Source organism: Pempheris klunzingeri, chromosome 23, assembly GCF_042242105.1.
Source record: "Pempheris klunzingeri isolate RE-2024b chromosome 23, fPemKlu1.hap1, whole genome shotgun sequence".
Lineage (NCBI taxonomy): Eukaryota > Metazoa > Chordata > Actinopteri > Acropomatiformes > Pempheridae > Pempheris > Pempheris klunzingeri.
The window spans coordinates 12746021-12763514 of record NC_092034.1 but is presented as its reverse complement, the minus strand read 5'-3'; the positions used below and the strand labels follow the sequence as shown (position 1 = coordinate 12763514).

The 17494-nt window shown below is 43.6% G+C and overlaps 2 protein-coding genes across 7 annotated transcripts; one reads left to right on the top strand and one right to left on the bottom strand.

Annotated features, from left to right (window-relative positions):
- The first annotated feature begins 222 nt into the window (after positions 1-222).
- On the top strand, positions 223-12872 carry LOC139222604 (dynactin subunit 1-like). 6 transcript variants are annotated; one of them, XM_070854417.1, is made up of 31 exons: positions 223-324; positions 2150-2215; positions 2327-2521; positions 2794-2875; positions 2978-3009; positions 3422-3442; positions 4026-4049; positions 5350-5511; positions 5726-5749; positions 6185-6382; positions 6496-6700; positions 6820-6898; positions 6999-7158; positions 7312-7416; positions 7545-7736; positions 7832-7945; positions 8043-8195; positions 8329-8489; positions 8687-8855; positions 9325-9393; positions 9599-9811; positions 10034-10195; positions 10477-10608; positions 10728-10853; positions 10969-11111; positions 11224-11390; positions 11478-11599; positions 11685-11880; positions 11986-12059; positions 12146-12235; positions 12334-12872. In XM_070854417.1, exons 2-31 carry the CDS (start codon positions 2174-2176, stop codon positions 12469-12471), a joined length of 3750 nt encoding a protein of 1249 aa, XP_070710518.1. In that variant the 5' UTR covers positions 223-324; positions 2150-2173; the 3' UTR covers positions 12472-12872. The 6 variants fall into 6 exon arrangements, with proteins under 6 accessions (XP_070710518.1, XP_070710515.1, XP_070710514.1 ...); XM_070854414.1 differs by lacking the exon at positions 223-324 and adding an exon at positions 1134-1240 and having other exon boundaries at positions 11481-11599; XM_070854413.1 differs by lacking the exon at positions 223-324 and adding an exon at positions 1134-1240.
- Positions 12873-13516: 644 nt separating this feature from the next.
- Positions 13517-17158, bottom strand: fam113 (family with sequence similarity 113). Its single transcript, XM_070855235.1, has 9 exons — positions 17086-17158; positions 16914-16993; positions 16562-16794; positions 15923-16073; positions 15128-15374; positions 14858-14914; positions 14271-14339; positions 13606-13770; positions 13517-13548 (listed from the first exon to the last, which is right to left on the bottom strand). The coding sequence occupies exons 1-8, from the start codon at positions 17156-17158 to the stop codon at positions 13625-13627; spliced, it is 1056 nt and encodes a 351-aa protein (XP_070711336.1). The 3' UTR covers positions 13517-13548; positions 13606-13624.
- Between the last annotated feature and the right edge of the window lie 336 nt (positions 17159-17494).

Sequence of the window (17494 nt, the reverse complement as noted above, 5' to 3'; positions counted from 1 at the left end):
CAAAGAAGGACAATGAAGGAAATAAAACCCCAGCCTTAGGAGGAAGTTGGCATGACTAAAGAAAAGCTTGTACAGAAAAAGCTCTCTTACCCTGAGTGGGGTAAAACTTTCTGTAAAGACTGGGAGCGGCCGCTGGGGGCGCTAAGTTCCATTTTTCTATTATTTGCAACCTGTCAGTCCGCCGGAAGTGACCTGTCAAAAAACGGAAAAGACTACCGGATTTCCAAGCTAGGTAGCCTAGAAATAACAACAAAGCATCATTGTTTGTCTGCAAGAACACCTCAAGACACTGTATTTAAAGAGAGGAATCTCAGTGTATGCCAGGTAAGCTAACTTACAAAATACAGCTAGTCTATATTAGCTTCTTTACCTTTCTGTCTGACTTTAGCTTGCTTGCTAATCAGCTGAGTTGGCAAGTGTTGACGTTATCGTTAGCTGTCTGTTAAGCTAGGCTAGCTAGGCGTTAACTCTGATTTATAACTAAACCTAGAGGGCAAAGTAAAGCGCAATTTATGTTGTTAAAGGCATTGTGTGTATGGCTGTCAGTATTATTTTGTGGCTCAAGCTAACAACACTGCAGCGTGAGCAGAGTAGCTTTGGTTGTGTGTGATGACTTTGTCCACCTTCCTGTGTCGTAAAACTATTGGGTCCTTTGTACTGCATTGTGTTTTGAGGTGTGGTTTGCTTAAAAATTGTTGTATGACAAGATAAAAATAAATCAGTAAATTAATTTCACATTAGCACTATTTAAATAACAGTACCAAGCGAAGAAATGTTATCAAGCGTTAGCCGCCGTTTGCCTGCTGCAAACTGATTGAATGATTAAACCAACTCAATGTTGACATTTGTTTGTTCGATAAAGATCACACCACATACATTGTCACATACAAGGATGTAATGTATGAAAGAAAGGGGGAAAAACAGCAATTTGTGAGTGTTACGGCTATATAGTTAAAGGCAGTCACTATTGACGTGGGTCCATGTGTTTTTCCTGTGGGAAGACGCAGCTAGATGTTGCCCTCCCTTTCGCAATTCAAATCAGCTGTGACGATTTGTGATGCACAACATAGGACCCCTCCCTGAAATCACAGCCTAGTATTGCCCTCTCCTCTCTCGGGAAAATAGGAAGAGATGTGGAAGTAGACGAAAAATAGCACTTAGCCTTATCTTTGTACCGGAGGTGAAACCAGATTAACTTGCTATTATGGCTTTGAGCAGGCGACATTCTTATACCCCCCGGGTGAGTAACATGGACATTGAAAAATATGTAATTTAGTACACAAGTGTTCATTTTGATTGATTAAGCTAATCAGTAGAAAGTACATTAAGATGGTTAAACCAATAAAATGTTCATGTTTGCGGCACTCACCATACAGTGGATGTAATATTCACCTTGTTGCATATTGGGTCCTCACCAGATAAACGAGTAAGAATATAATTTGGGTGACTGTGGATATCCTGTAGAGAAGATCCAGTTTCTGTCCTTACGTTTAACCCACAGTCAAGCTTTCTTTCCCATTAATCTCAAGTTATGTTTATTCCAAAAAAACTGAAACTAGAAACTGTGTCTCTACTTCTCTGAAAATAACAATCCTGTGTTACAGCTTCTATCACAAGGCTTTGATAAAGCAGCTTTCAGCCCTGTATGAATTCACATGTCCCTACAGCTCTATAAAAGGATTAGACTGTACCACAGTCCTAATTTGTCTTGAATGGGTATCTTTGTGTGAGCAAGGCAGGGATAAGGCTTGTTTATTAGGAAGTCTATTGTGGTCCAGGGCATATGACTTAGTGCATGAGTGTGTTTCTGTGCTTTGTGGCCTTAAGACTATCTTGTCATTGAATATTTTTGATTCATAGGACTGCTCCTAATAGCTGGGGACATTATTGTTGCACATAAAACACTGCTATTTGTTTGTATGGACCCTATTAAAAAGACATTATTTGTCATTACATATCCCTACTAAGCTATGTCTTTCTGACCAAGATTAAGATATTATATATTTTATTTATATATATATATATATATATATATATATATATATATATATATATATATATATATATATATTAAGATACTCTCTCCTTCCTACATTTATCTATCTCGCTTCTTTTCTCTGTATCCCAAATCCCAAATTATCCCCTCCAGCTGACCAGCCCACTGATCAGCAAAATGAGCAGCGGGGGAACAGTGGAGAGTAGTAAGCCTCCAAAGGTAGGTCACGAAAAAGGAAGAAATAAGAAGACAAAGAAACAAATTCAAATCAAGTACTGTATAATGTCTCACCGTCTCTCATCCTCTTGTCTGTGCTCTCCTCCCTCCCAGATCGGCTCTGTGGTGGAGGTGATAGGGAAGGGTCAGCGTGGTACCGTTGCTTATATTGGTGCCACCCTCTTTGCTTCTGGGAAATGGGTGGGCGTCATATTGAATGATGCCAAAGGCAAGAACGATGGCACCGTGCAGGGGAAACGCTACTTCACCTGTGAGGACAACCACGGGATATTTGTCAGACAGTCCCAGGTTAGTGATGCAAAGATGAATATACATCATCCACATGAGGGTAGGATGATGGTGTATATCCTCCTATTACTCTGGTGTAATCATAATTTTTGTGTCCATTTTGCCCAGTTGCCTGACCTTAGTATATGGAAACACTGAGAGAATCATCGAGAACATTTCTAGTGCAACAATCCTTTTTTTTCTCCTGCATTTATTTGTGCTCACGTCCCTGTTTTCTTTCCATGTCCTTGTTGTCCTGATCACAACACTGGTTTCTCTGTCCCTCTGCACAGATCCAGGTGGTGGAAGATGGCTCCAGCGTCACCTCACCGGATACTCCTGAATCAGGCATTGGAAAGATAATTAAACAAAAAGGTGAGTGTGAACACAGCTGTGTTTGATATACATACTTTTAAAACATAGTTACTCAAAGTTAGTAACAATAACAGTAGATAATTATTCATCTGTTTCCTTCAGACATTGCAGAGACTCCCAAAACAACCAAGCAGGTAGGCAACCATTACCCTTACACTTATTTTTTTGTCTTTTTGCTCCAGTTTAGCAATGTTGTGTTGTTCGCATGACTTTGCCTCGAAGATAGTTGGATTTCTGTGGACTTTTATGTATGTAATGTGGATTTAAGAAATATGGCTTGTCTGCATGTTTCAGAGAATTTATGATGATTTCAGTGTGTTGAACAAGACTAACCCGACCATTTTATGTAGTGATGAGTGGAGTGATGACTGTCAACCCTTTCTCTGACTTGTTCTTTGCGGTGTTTTCTTGTCCAGAGGTGCTTTGTATGAGTTCCCCCAATTGTCCTCCTTTTTCATTTTTCTGTACGATACGAATGAGTTTCTGTTTTGCCTCTGAGCTTTTGGGTTGATTTGTCATTTTTGTTTCTCTGAATACCTCTTGCAGACACCTGTGAACATAAAGAAGGTAGAAATATTTAATTTCAACGCATTTGCTTTTGCCTTGGTTGTTGTTAATCACACTAATGTGGCAGCTCATCTTTTGTTTTTAAGTTGTGGACATGTGCACAAGACATATCACTTGTTGACAGATATCGTTTTCAATATATTTTCTCTTGGTTTTCTTCGTCCACGCTCACTGCTCACTTTCTCACTTTAGTCTGGTAAAGACATCCAGCATACACATTTACAGGCCGATATTATGACAGCATTACGGTCATCATGATGGTATCTTTGTCATTCTTGGCCTCATAATTCCTGTGATGTTTTGCCGCTACTTCAACACTGTTGCATGAACCCAAATTTTGTTTTGTTCTTATGGCCTGAGTCATTAAAAATAACAACTCTTTGAAATGGTGTTAAATGGTGCATGCAGCCATCAAAGCTATTAACAGTGGATATGCTTCTTATGCGGTGCTAATCTCTTATCTTCCTTCACTACTGGACGTGTGCGTGCGCGTGTGTGTGCGCGCTTATATCCATGTGTGTGCGTGCACGCGTCCACCCCCCCCTGCAACTCTCCTCCTCCTCCTCCTCCTCCTCTCCTCCAGTCCTCTGCCCGCCGCTCTGCCAAGGTGAGCCCGTCCATAGCAGACAGAGGGGGTCAAACAGCATGAAAACAGAATGATTTAAAATGGCACATAACTCTCCACTGTTTTTGTAATCTCAATATTTTTACTTTTTGAAACCTGACTTGCCTAGGAGGTTATTCTAGGCATGTTGAATCGAGGGCGCAGCTTCAAATGTCTGAAATCTTTCTAAAAGCCACACATTTTTCTGCAGTACAATAAGCAGTGAATCCTTGTCCTCAGACTACAGACGAGGACAACCAGGATTACATCAGTTTGACAATATTGTAGAAAGCAATTTTCCACATTTTTACCTCTGAAGGCCCTCATGCATAGTCAAACAGTCTTTTAAGTGGGACGGTCAACAAGGCAGGTTTTGGTAAATTACATTTGAAAGCATTCACTATAGTAGTAGAGCGGTATGCTGCAGGTGAACCATTTCAGCTGATTTGTATCTGAAGAAATGAAATGGTACCACTTAGAACATAAACAGAGCATAAGTGGTGACAGTTGGTTTAGGTGATAGTATGTGGTAATCTGTGTTAAAGGTACATTTATTAAACAAAAAATGGAAACTTAAAACTGGATGATGAGTTTATGTGCTTCTATCTGTGACTGAAGAGACTGGTTATGTCTTATGATGCAAAGCATTTTCAAGCTTGTTTTCAAAAGCTGGTTGTACTTCTGTGCACTCGTACAAATGTCATACACAGAATCAAAGCAGGATGGTGTCAGCTGACTCACATTACCACAAGGTTTCATTCTGTAATGTCAGCTGAGTTTTACAAATAACCCTTGAGTCTTAAAGCTGCCTCTATGATCACACTGTGGCAGTGGAGCACCCCACGTCGTCTCGCGCCTGCTACCTCCCTCCCCTCCCTCTTGGTACGCCCTGGCCGCACCAGCCTGTCGCGAACGGTACGATGTGTCCCATCAGGGTACCTGTTACTTCACAGCAAGTGGTGATGTGGTTTGTCACTGAGAGCTGTTGATTGGTTGTCCATAGGTGCGGGGCTCCACCAGATAAATGAAGTCAAAATTGTGAGGGACACTGAGAGGTGAAATGTTTGGTCATGGAAGCTACATGAAATAATGGAGGATTGAAATTTTTCTCATAAGCTATCAAGATGAATCCAACGGCACAGAAAATAACACTGCATGCACTCTTCTACTCTGTTCATCAAAGTCCTGTGCTCACTCTGTGAGAAGCTCTTGTTTACATATACTTAACACTACGCCATCTCCCGTTTCTTTCCTCATCTTCTCCCTGTCGGCACTCTCAATGCATCCCTGCGCTGGTCTGCAGACGTCTCGTGAGAGCCTGCCGTCCTCTCTGTCTGGTGATGTGAGTGAGGCGGGCCTGTCCTCCCACCAGGGTGCACTGGGGGCTCCTGTTGTGCCTCAGCCCGGCGGGTCGCCTGCAGCCATGGCAGTCATGGCAGCCTCGGTGACGGCCACTCCAAGCAAGGTGGGTCACTGATTTAATTTGAGCTGACACTAAACCTGTCTCTTCTAATTCTCAAATGGCCATAAAGACCTATAATCAAAATTTAGTGGCACAGTTCATTTTTTCATGTGGAATCCATTAAAATATCACCAGCACAAAGATCCACAGTCCCATCATATTTATCAATTTAATGAGCTTTCATTCCATTTCATCCATGTCATCATTGTCTGATCAGGTGGAACCTGCCATTTCCAAGCAGGTAGAGTTTTCTAATGGCTACATGCATGCTGATGATACCTGGCATGAGTTTACTAACAAACTCATAACCTCAGCACACCTTCTCAGTGCTTAAATATGGTTTTTATAATGTCCTCACTGTGAATTTATAAGGTGATGATGCATGGATTAATTCTGAGACACTGAATGAAATACTCAGTTTCACCATTGTGTTTGGAGGGAATGGATTAATCTTTCTCTTTAATGTTTGCGGTTAGAGGTTATTCTAGTAATTGAGGACGTTATAATTATGTAATTATTAATAAATCAATCTGGGGCAGCACAATTTAAATTCATCATCTTGTTCTGTGTTTTTGGTGGTGGGACATGATCAGTGCTTTTCTTATGTTTGTTTTTACTGCTTTAAAATCAAATAATTTTTTAATTCATCACATTTACACTGGCCCATCATTTTCAGGAGGAGGAATCAATGCGAGCTCAGGTCAAGGACCTGGAGGAGAAGCTGGAAACGCTGAAGATGAAGCGGACGGAGGACAAGGCCAAGCTGAAGGAGCTTGAGAAACACAAGATCCAGCTGGAGCAGCTTCAGGAGTGGAAGACCAAAATGCAGGAGCAGCAGGCTGAGCTGCAGAAACAACTCAAAGAGGCCAAGAGGGTACACAGAAAAATGAAGTGCTAATAATCAGTTTAAGTCCAAATTACAGCATCAGCAGGATATCTATGTCATCATATGACTTTCTAGTTTCCTTTTGTACCTCCTTCCCACAGGAAGCCCGTGAGGCACAGGAGGCCAAGGACCGCTACATGGAAGAGATGTCCGACACGGCAGACGCCATAGAGATGGCTACACTGGACAAAGAGATGGCTGAAGAGCGGGCAGAGTCGCTGCAAGTGGAGGTGGACACAATGAAAGAGAAAGTGGAGGAGCTCTCCATGGACCTGGAGATCCTTAGACATGAGATTTCAGAGAAAGGTCTGTCCTCTACTCACTAATCACTCTCTTGTGTGTCTCCCTGTTTCTCCTTATCATGTCTTTCCTTTTATTTATGTACTGCTCACCCTCACTGTGATGTCTTTCCTTTTGCCCTGCAGGCTCAGATGGAGCTGCCTCAAGTTACCATGTCAAACAGCTGGAGGAGCAGAATAGCAGACTTAAGGAGGCGTTGGTTCGGTCAGTCAAATGTCTAAAAAGCTCCTTTTGGGGGGGAGGGCTAGAATGGAGGTTGGGCAGTTTTAGCTGTCAACATTTTAATTTTCCTTTTTGTCCTCAGGATGCGTGACCTATCTTCTTCAGAGAAGCAGGAGCATGTGAAGCTGCAGAAACAGATGGAGAAGAAGAACTCTGAGCTGGAGACACTGAGGGCTCAGAAGGAAAAACTGCAGCATGAGGTCAAGCAGGCGGAGGCCACCATAGATGAACTGAAGGAGCAGGTAAAGTCAGTGGAGATGGGAGATGATTAGAAAGAGGAAATGTTTTTATGGGTCTCTGATGCTGCTTTCTGGTACTTACACTAAAAGTACTTTTTATTTGCTTGCCATTTCAGAATTTAACTGTACGTATATGCTTGGTTGTGTGCTTACTAGGTGGATGCTGCTCTGGGGTCAGAGGAGATGGTGGAGACCCTGACAGAGAGGAACCTCGACCTGGAGGAGAAAGTCCGAGAGCTGAGAGAAACCGTCACTGATTTGGTCTGCAGCTGCATTCAACAACTGCATTTATCATTCAGTTATTTGAAAGATACAATGGGATATCTTTGCACCAGCACCTCCCTTTCATCCACCTACCACTGACCTCCAATGTGTTCCTGTAACAATAGGAGGCCATCAACGAGATGAACGATGAGCTCCAGGAGAACGCCCGGGAGACTGAAATGGAGCTGAGGGAGCAGCTGGACCTGAGCGCAGGGAAGGTCAGAGAAGCAGACAAAAGGGTGGAGGCTGCCCAGGAGACTGTAGCTGATTACCAGCAGACCATCAGCAAATACAGAGAGCTCACTGCTGGACTACAGGTGGGTGGAGAGGAGGGAAAATACACCAGATGAGGAAGCATTGGGCATAAATTTTGTACAAGTGACTGAATGTGCTTTTTTCCCTTGTGCACCAGGAGGCCAACAGAGAGCTGATCAGCCAGCAGAATGCAAACACTGAACAAGTGCAGCAACCCGCTGAACTGTTTGACTTCAAGATCAAGTTTGCAGAGACCAAGGCTTATGCCAAGGTAGGAAACCTTTGGATATTATCCTGCCAGGAATGATGAGTGGCAGGAGTTACCAGCCTTGCACCTCTGACACCGTTTTTATAATCTGCGTACCTAGGCCATTGAGATGGAGCTGAGGAAAATGGAAGTGGCTCAGTCAAACAGACAGGTATCCCTCCTTACCTCCTTCATGCCTGACTCTTTCCTCCGTCATGGTGGAGATCACGACTGTATTCTGGTCCTCCTGCTCATCCCCAGGCTCATCTGCAAGGTACAAAGTGGACAAATGAGCTCAAGTGTCTTTGTATTGAATCCTGTCACTGATAACTTCATTTGAACTCCTTTTTCTGTGTTTGCTCCTAAAACTAATGCATCTGTATGCATGCATGCCCTTTACCTGGCAGGCTGAGCTGATCAGTAAACAGGCCCAGGAGAAGTTTGACTTGAATGGGAACTTGGCCCAGGGGACGGGGCTCAAAGGGCCGGCGGGAGAACAGCGCAGTTTTGCCTCAGGACTGGTGTATTCCCTCAGCCTGCTGCAGGCCACTCTGCACAAATATGAACAGTAAGTAGTGCAGCTCATGTGTCATAAAGAAAATATAGTGTTAATATGAGAGAATTTTGAAGAACTGTGCATTGGCTATGGACAATAAAAGCAGAATAATAATGATATTTTTTTAAATGTCAGGTTTCTCAAGTATGTTTCTAAACTGTTGCTGTGATGTTGTAAACATGAAGTAGTAACAGCTGCTCTGGTTGTAGGGCTCTGAATACCTGCAGCGTGGAGGTTTTTAAGCGCATGGGAACACTCTACTCTGAAATGAGCTTCCATGAGCGCTCCCTGGATTTTTTCATCGACCTGCTGCATAAAGATCAGCTAGATGAGACTGTTCAGGTGGAACCTCTGACTAAGGCCATCAAGTACTATCAGGTAACAAAGAGCCTATCAGAGTTGTACCTACACACAGGCTCAATCAAACCCAAACCAAAAGTTGACTTGCATTTAAAACTATGGCACCACTTTACAATAAGACTGCCCTTGTAAGGGTTTATCCCCGTCAGCTATCTCAGATATTTGAATACATTGAACTACTGCAAGCATATCTTTATAGTCAGAAAATTTAATTTGATATATCAAATTACCAGATTCATACACTTTGGCAATACTGTTTACCTTGATGGTGATGTGTTTTACCTTTTACAATAAGAATCCCTTTTACCAGTTGTAAATGTTAGTAACTCCTAGTAACTGGATTTGGCCAAATAGTGAGCCAGAGCCAGAGGACGTGAGGATGTACACACACACACAAACACAGTGATAGACATGTAAACAGACCACATGGAAGTTTAAGTAAATATAATCTTAATCTAAAGCTTCTCACTGTCGTTTTACCTTCCAGCAACTGTACAGTGTCCATCTGGCAGATCACACTGAAGACTGCACAGTGCAGCTGGCTGACCACATCAAGGTACTTCAAGCTTCTTCTGCAGTGTCATTTCCTTTATTTCTAAAGATTTTGACAGTTGGACTTCTTGGACCGAGTTAAACGTATTCTGCATTCTGACTAAGGAGAAAAAATGTCCCTGTGAGGAATTTTAGCAAGCAAAGTAAAAGATTAATGAGATTATAGTGGTTTTCTAACTTTCTAATCCATGCCACCCTCTCACCTCCAGTTTACCCAGAGTGCCCTGGACTGTATGGGAGTGGAGGTGGCCCGTCTGCGGGCCTTCTTGGCAGCAGGTCAGGAGAGCTCTAGCTTCACTGTCCTCCTAAAGGACCTGGACACTTCCTGCTCTGACGTCAGACAGTTCTGTAAGAAGATCCGCCGCCGCATGCCTGGAACAGATGTGGTTGGAGTACCGGCTGCTCTCAGTTTTGGACCGCAGGTATGGGACAAGGAAACACACTCAGTGCATGGAACTAGAGCTCAAAGTGGGTTTGACAAGAGCGACTTGGAACACTTCTTTTTTGTCCCACCATACCATTTATGTTTATCCTCTGTTTGGTTTATTGACACATTGTCTAATGATCACTGAGCCACAAATCACACACCAAAGTGGTTGATCTACAGTACATGTGTGACTGACACATCGTGTCTCATCTGGGAGGTGTCGGAGACGCTGACGGAGTGCAGGCGCCAGCAGACTCGCGTGGTGGCGGTGCTGCAGGAGGTGGCTGCAGCTGGAGCTCAGATGGTTGCTTCGCTGGCAGAACAGGAGGGACTCAACACTCTCAAACTGGAGGACACCGCTTGCAAGGCTGTGGAGCAGGTAGTCATCACTCTGAACCATGGCCCGATACTCTTGACACTGAAACAATGGGCCATTAGGCACTGACAACTTCAGTGTCAGGTCTTTTTGTTTGGTTTAAATTTAATCACAGATGCTGTCAGCAGACCGTGGCCAAATATTACTAGCAAAAGAAGTGTACTAAATTGATTACAAGACACTTCCATTTCCAGCATTTCCAAATATGGTCTGATTCAGGGTTTATTTCAGCAATTTTGCAGCTGTTTTATTATATTCTCTAAATCTACTCTCATCTCTCAAAGGTGTACGGCGCTCATGGTCTGAACGGCCCAGAGTGTCTGCGTCAGTCCTGCAGCACCGTCATCAGCACCATGAACAAGATGGCCACGGCCATGCAGGAAGGAGAGTATGATGCTGACAAACCACAGGGCAAGGTATGTGCAAGCTTTCTTTTTTTCTAATGGGTGAATCACATAATTCAGAATTTGAAGTCCAAGCACATTTCTGCTGTTTGTCACTTCTTATCTTTTCCACTTTCCCCCCATGTGACCAGGCTCTTCCGGTCGAGATAAGAGCATCCACCGTCAGGGCTGAGATGACTGATGCTGAGGGTCTGGGAGTCAAGTTAGAAGACAGAGAGACGGTCATCAGGGAGGTCAAGAAGTCCCTCAAGATCAAGGTGACACACTCATCCAGATACCTCCAACAAAAATCTCTGCAGAGCATTAGTCTGCCCCACTGACATGGAAAGAAACAGCAGAGGCAAAATTAGTGTTGCTTTACCTCTGTCCCAGGGTGAGGAGCTGAGTGAGGCCAACGTCCGTCTGAGCCTACTGGAGAAGAAGCTGGACACCTCCACCAAAGATGCAGATGAACGGGTGGAGAAGATTCAGACCAAACTGGACGAGAACCTTGCCCTGCTGAAGAAGAAAGAAAAGTAAGAGCGTTAAAGAGGCAAACAATTAACACATGCTTTTTCTTTTTCACCTTTCACTCACTTGCCCTTCTTATTTTCCTGCCCACTCGCCTTCCTTTCTCCTCATCTTCAGGGAGTTTGAGGAGACGATGGATGCTCTGCAGGCTGACATCGACCAGCTGGAGGCAGAGAAAGCAGAGCTGAAACAGCGCATTAACAGCCAATCCAAGATGACCATTGAAGGCCTGAGAGGAACACCTGCCTCTGGAATCGCCTCCATTGTTCAGGGATCTGCAGGAGGTAAAATACTGTGCTTATTGATACTTTCTGTAAGCAGGTGGAAATGTTGTCATAGTAAGAGAGTGTCTCTCACCATTCTCCTTCCAGCAGGTCTGCCTCCATCCCTGGCAGGACCGCTGCAGGTGGTGGACTCCCCTCTCCTCAGGCAGCAGGTTGAAGCCCAGAGACTGGGCATTAAACACCTCAAGAATGAAAACAACAGACTCAAGGTACACTGGTGCTGGTGTTATCATATTTTGTCATTGTGCAGTCTAAACCCTGGTAATATTGACTCTGAATATATTTGACTCTCAGGCGGAGAAGATTAGAGCCCAGCTGGCCTCTCTGCCTCCACTCTGCCCTCCCAAACTACCACAAGTGTCCAAAGACAGCTGCATGCCACCAGATGGACTAAACACAGGCATCTATCGCAGGACAGACCAACTGCTGGCCACCCTGCTCAAGCTGAGCGCAGAGGTTAAAGTGGTGGATGTCACCGGAAAGACTGCAGGTGTGTGTTTGTCTGCTTTTAGACCCTCCCTTCCTGTGCGTGTACATGTATATACCTGAGTGAACTGGTTCATTTTCTGTCTTCCCTCTCCTGTGTTTCTTCCAGTTAGTGCCAGCGCCCAGCTGCTGGAGCAGACAGCTCGACTGCAGAGCCTCAGTGATGCTCTGGGCAAACTCAAGGTGACAACTTCAGAATCCTATCTGTTCTCATCTTGTCAATAAACTGACAACATAAAACCAAACATTTGGACCCTTTTCTGTTTCAGGGTGAAGTGGCTGAACATGTAGTCTCCCATCAGTCCGGAGCAAAGGCTTCCTCTGACTTCGCCACCTTCCCAGTCTCCTCCTTTGTTAAGGTGAGAGTATACGGTGTATACACACAATCATGATGTCTACACTTGAACTTGAAACGGCACATTGAAACATGTAACATTACATCATGTGTGTTTTCCAGGCCAAGGAAGAGAAGCAGGGAGGAACGGTGTTTGTGGGTCGTGTTGCCATTCCGTGCACCCGCGGACAGGAACAAGTCCACCGTCTTGTCCTGTCACAGCAGCAGCTGCAGCAAGTGCACCGCCTCCTCATGGCCTGAGACACTATGCCATTGGCTCACAGCCATCACATCAACAAAAGCTTTTGTTCTTCTCATTCCAGTTTCCACTTCAACATTCACCTATTTATCCTTTTGCTTTTCTCTATTCTCAGGAAATTGTATCCTAGGTTTGCAAAGTTAACACTATAGCACTAATAAAACTGAGGCACAACAGTGTCTCTATAGATGTAAGACTCAATGGTGTTTGATCATTTTAAGTCCAAATGGATTTGACTCCTGAATGTCACATTATGATGGTGTCGTCTTTGTAACTGTTGAAAAGGGGAAAAACCAGCAACAAGTCATTTTTATTCTATTTACTGATAGCTCCCCCCTTTGTATCTTTTGTATTTGTCCTTCAGACAATAAAAGCAATTCACTTCAGAACATCTTTATCAATGTGTCAATTTTGACTAATGAAATGTTTTGCCTGAATGTCATCAGTAATCAGTTAACAGAAATGAGCTGCTCCAAAGTCACTGCTGCTGATGTTGAGGACAGTTAGAGTAACGGTTTTTGAATTTTAATCTCATTACTATGAGATTAAGATGGCTACACTGATGAGATGGGCTACAATTTGAGAAATCTGCATATAAACATTATACCGTCCTCCAACGTTCCAAAGCTGTTCTACCTGAGTTTTAAGTGAAAACATTGATTACATGCTTACTGCAAACAGATCCAAGGCAGTTTGTTTACCCCCTCTGACTGCATGTATCACAGGAAAATCACTTTGAAATAATTGTTTCAAGCTTAAAATCAAATCTTACCACACTTTATTTGAGAAAAATTAGACAGAGGGATCGTTCATTTTGAAAAGCAACAAGTGGTTAATTTCAAAATGGTCCTCTCTTGGATCAGCTTTAGAACACAGCCCCTCACACATTGTACATGCAGAATTAAAAATGCCTTTAAATGCATTGTACAATCCATTTCTGGTTCAAAAGAACAAACTGATAACTCAATTAAAACAGTATTAATGTACAATATTAGAAAAAAGGACCAATCTAGGTGTATGTATGAGGACATTCACTGAATAAAATACAATCCAAGTGAAGTCAGCAGTTTGGTTACAAGCTGTGATGCAATGTACTAAATAGAAAACACAATAAGTGGAATCTGACCATATGTGACTGTTGTAACCATTCTGCCTCTAGTAGTGGCCATGCTGGGCGTAATGACTGGGTCTGTGATGGGTGTATGGAGCATAGTGGCGTCTGGTGTGCCGGCTCCTCATCACATGCTCATGACAATAGTTGATGTAGGGCTCAGAGTGGTGGGGAGGCCTGTAGAGGTAATCTGCAGAACATAAGGGACATGTGAACACAACACTTTGATGAGCTAGAACACAGGACCCACAGACACCTTGGTCTTAAAAAACAAACATTTCCACTGCAGTGCAGAGTGAAACTTGGCCTGTACGGTCTGATAGGAGGAAAACACATTTATCTTTAATTTGTTTGGTCACAGCCACTTTTATATGAGCATGCCATCATCTTGCACGCTTACCATTTGTAGCCCATCCATGTTTATAATATGCAAGTCTGGAAGCCCAATGCGCCTGTGGCTCAGAGTTCCAGTAGTCAGAAGGAAGGGAATCACAGAAGAACTCCTCCCTGTAGCCAGTGTAATTTCTCTTGGATGGTTGTTGCTCTGTGAAAGGGAGATGAGGGGGAGGCGGCAATGGCAGTTACACACATAAAAAGAAATAAAATCTGTGGCTTTTATGTTTGTCTTTTAAAATGACTTCTTCTGTACAAGAATCTGCATTTCACAGACCCTGTCTGTAGATGTCTTACCCATGTTAGAGAAGTAGTTGGAGGGAGGAGGGCAGTGGTAGGTAGGAGCGCCCTCCATCCGACACATTCCTGAAAAAGCACACACACACACACACACTCAGGTTTACATTTACACGAACATTGTGGTCATTCTCTGAACTGTGGAAACAGTGTGACCATCGTGCTTTCAGGGCCTCTGCAGATTTTAGAGAGCCTGATGTTCAATGTATATGCTGTTCAATTTTAAGATGAACTAAATCCCAAAATAAAACAAAAGTGGAGCAAAAGGCAGGCATTCAGAGAGGAAACATATTGTAACACTGGGAATTAAACTGGCATTTTACATTTATCACCATTGTGACATTAAATAAATAAATAAAGATAAGTGTGAAGCTATAATCAAGAGTTTGGAGCCCTCTGAAAATGACGCTTCCATTCTGCATTTGACCAACTATGGACATCAAGTATATAATTTCACAGGTTGCAATGTTCTAATGTACGGTACATAAATCTTGAAAGGTTGTGTAGTTGTGATTTATTTTACCAATACCTGCTTGCCATTTATTTATCCAGCAACAGAAATAATCAATCATCATCTGATGTCTCACCTGCAGGTTTGGTAGCATTTCCAAAGACTGGCTGCTGAGCAGTAGCCTCTGTATGCTCTGGAAAGAACAAACTTATGTCAACCTCATTTCAGCAATTCCTTTGAAATTCAGTAACAAAAGCCATGAGTGCTTATTTTAGTCAAGAGCAGTCACAGTAATATCTGTATCTGAAGTACAAACCGTGAGGAAAGATGCCACTGTCCCATTACTGTAACTAGTTGTATCTTAGGAATGTGCATTTACTCCTGTGTGTGTGTGTGTTGACCTCACCAACAGCAGTCAGAGGACAGGGCATACTGACACCCCAAGCCTGTGCAGCATGCTGTAACAGCAGAGAGGTGATCCTGCGGTGGACAAGGGCGTTCCAGTGGACTCCATCCTTGGTGCGATGGTGCAGGGAGAAGCGGAACTGGAAGTGGAGGTCCAACACGTCCATCCCATAGGCGTTGGCCAGAGTCCCGCTGTAGAAGTTGGCTTCAATCACATCGTAACGCAGCTGGGGGGCCTTGTGCTTGATCTGGGGTGAAGGTGTGAGAGGACAAAGCTTTTACAGCTGGAGGAGCAGCAGTCTATAAGAGTAGATGCAGATAAATAATCCGCTCACCCTAAAAAAAAAAAAAAAAAAAGTACTGAAAACATAGCTACTACTTGTGATGCAACCCACTCTACTGAGGGACTTGTCTGAACTCCACAGGCATCTGTTCAGATCACAAGAGTCTCCTGTTGAGAAGATGTTAACATCTAGAATGATCTCAGTGTCACTATGAGCTTCCAGGTTTGACTGGGGACATCCTGTATGATTCTGTGGATGGGGACAAATAATAGCAATAAATAATTAATGAATAAAATCAAGCTGACAGGACAGATGGTTCTGAGGGCTATGACACAGCTACTGAGGTTGGCATCGAAGTGGGCTGAACTAATGTACGCCTCAGTAGTGCTTACACCACTGATGTCCTTGTAATAAAAGGTGGAAGAGGAGATATTTCATGCTTGATTGGGAGCAAGTTTGACACACCACCACCAAATATCAAGTTATGATGCAGATGGCTGGCGGCGCTGTACCTCAGGCACCAGGAAACCACCTTTGAGCCTCTCTCCTAAGGGCATGGCTAGGTTCCATACGACCAGAGTCTCCTCAGGCAGAGTCCCACTCAGCTCTTCAAAGAACTTATGTAGGTTCTCCTTGTAGTCATCAGTCCAATTGGAATAGTATCTACAAAAACAGATAGACATACACCAGCTAGACTAGTAACAAACTAGTTAAACTGGGGCTTCATCCAAAGAGTTTCAGTGACACCTTACACCAGCACAGGATCAGGTTAGGAGAACAGCTTACAGTGCTTATTGTAGTTCATGTGCTTTGTTCAAATGACTTAGTGAGCATTGAGCCTTTGGAAAAGCACAGCTGTTTGGAGCAGGACAAAACCAGCTATACAGTTCTAGAGGAGAGTTCACTTTCCCCACACACACCCTCCCTCACACTCACTGTTAGATCTTGGGGCGAAGATGAGACGAACTAAGAAATTAGACCTCAACTATGCCGCTTTTGGGAATGTAAACATGTTTTTTGCCGATCCAAATACACACCTACGGCCCACGAATTTGCCCAGCTACCTGACCACTCATGAGTCAAGTGCAGAATGGAGTACTATTCATGTAAATGCATTTATATCTCCAAGTGCAGCATCTTACAGGACCCACCTTGAAATATCCCAAACGCATGAGTTCACAATGACAATATCTGGTTTTAAGCCCTGGCGGAAGTCTTCTAGGATGCTCTGCATGTAGCGGGAGTAGATGCGTGTCACAAAGTAGAAGCGGACCAGGTAATGGGCGGACTGAAACTGCCGAACCTCCCGGTACTGAGTTCCATTGTGCATTTGGCTAAGACAGCCCCCCTCGACCAGGCAGTCCTGCTCAAAGCTCATCTCACCCTGAAAGGGAAACACATGACCGTTAAGGTAAATGCATTTGAACACAGTGGGTCCTCAGATCCAATATAGAATATCAGCTCTGTCTTCATTAACATGTAAACTCAGTAAATGTCACTTGCCTTGCTCTTCAGTTGACTTGCAGTGAGATATTTCTCCTTTTGCAGCAGCAGAACAATGTCTTTGTACACGGACCGCTGAACTGAGGGTGGGATGCACAGAGACAGTGTGAATGGGGAGCAAACCTGCCTGCCATCTCTTTCAAGAGCAACCAGACGAAACGGAGTTACTCACTGGAGTCTCCCAAGACCACAATGAACCTGTTGTGGAGCAGTTGGTTGGCCTGCTGGTGGCTCACACACTTCATTACCTCCTTCTGTTAATTACAAAGACAAACAGTTGTAGTTTAGTAGAGTCACTGTGGAACTGAAGCCCATTTACTCTGACATACGATGGCTGACATTATGGGCTTTACAAGCGTTTCCCGGAGCAACAAGAATAGCCACCATTACTGACTAATGGCTAAGAATTAATCTGCATCGGTATGCTAATAACATAGCCTTATGCTAAATAATCTTAATTTAAATTAACATAAGGTAACAGATACTTACCATTGTTGAATTTGGGGGCAGACCGTAGAGTAGAAACAGCTGTAGCTAACCATTAACACTAAAAGTCTTAAAATTATCCCGCGGTCGCCGCC

What these genes read in the sequence shown, in the direction of transcription:
- fam113 (XM_070855235.1), bottom strand. Translation starts at nt 17,158, where the DNA reads ATGAAGTGTGTGAGCCACCAGCAGGCCAACCAACTGCTCCACAACAGG. An exon ending in CTGTCCTCTGACTGCTGTTG is followed by an intron (nt 14,915 to 15,127) that starts GTGAGGTCAACA and finishes TGTTCTTTCCAG; the next exon opens with AGCATACAGAGGCTACTGCT. An exon ending in CAACTACTTCTCTAACATGG is followed by an intron (nt 13,771 to 14,270) that starts GTAAGACATCTA and finishes TATGTTCTGCAG; the next exon opens with ATTACCTCTACAGGCCTCCC.
- LOC139222604 (XM_070854413.1), top strand. Translation starts at nt 1,205, where the DNA reads ATGGCTTTGAGCAGGCGACATTCTTATACCCCCCGG. An exon ending in GAGAAACCGTCACTGATTTG is followed by an intron (nt 7,417 to 7,544) that starts GTCTGCAGCTGC and finishes CTGTAACAATAG; the next exon opens with GAGGCCATCAACGAGATGAA. An exon ending in ATGAAAACAACAGACTCAAG is followed by an intron (nt 11,600 to 11,684) that starts GTACACTGGTGC and finishes TTTGACTCTCAG; the next exon opens with GCGGAGAAGATTAGAGCCCA.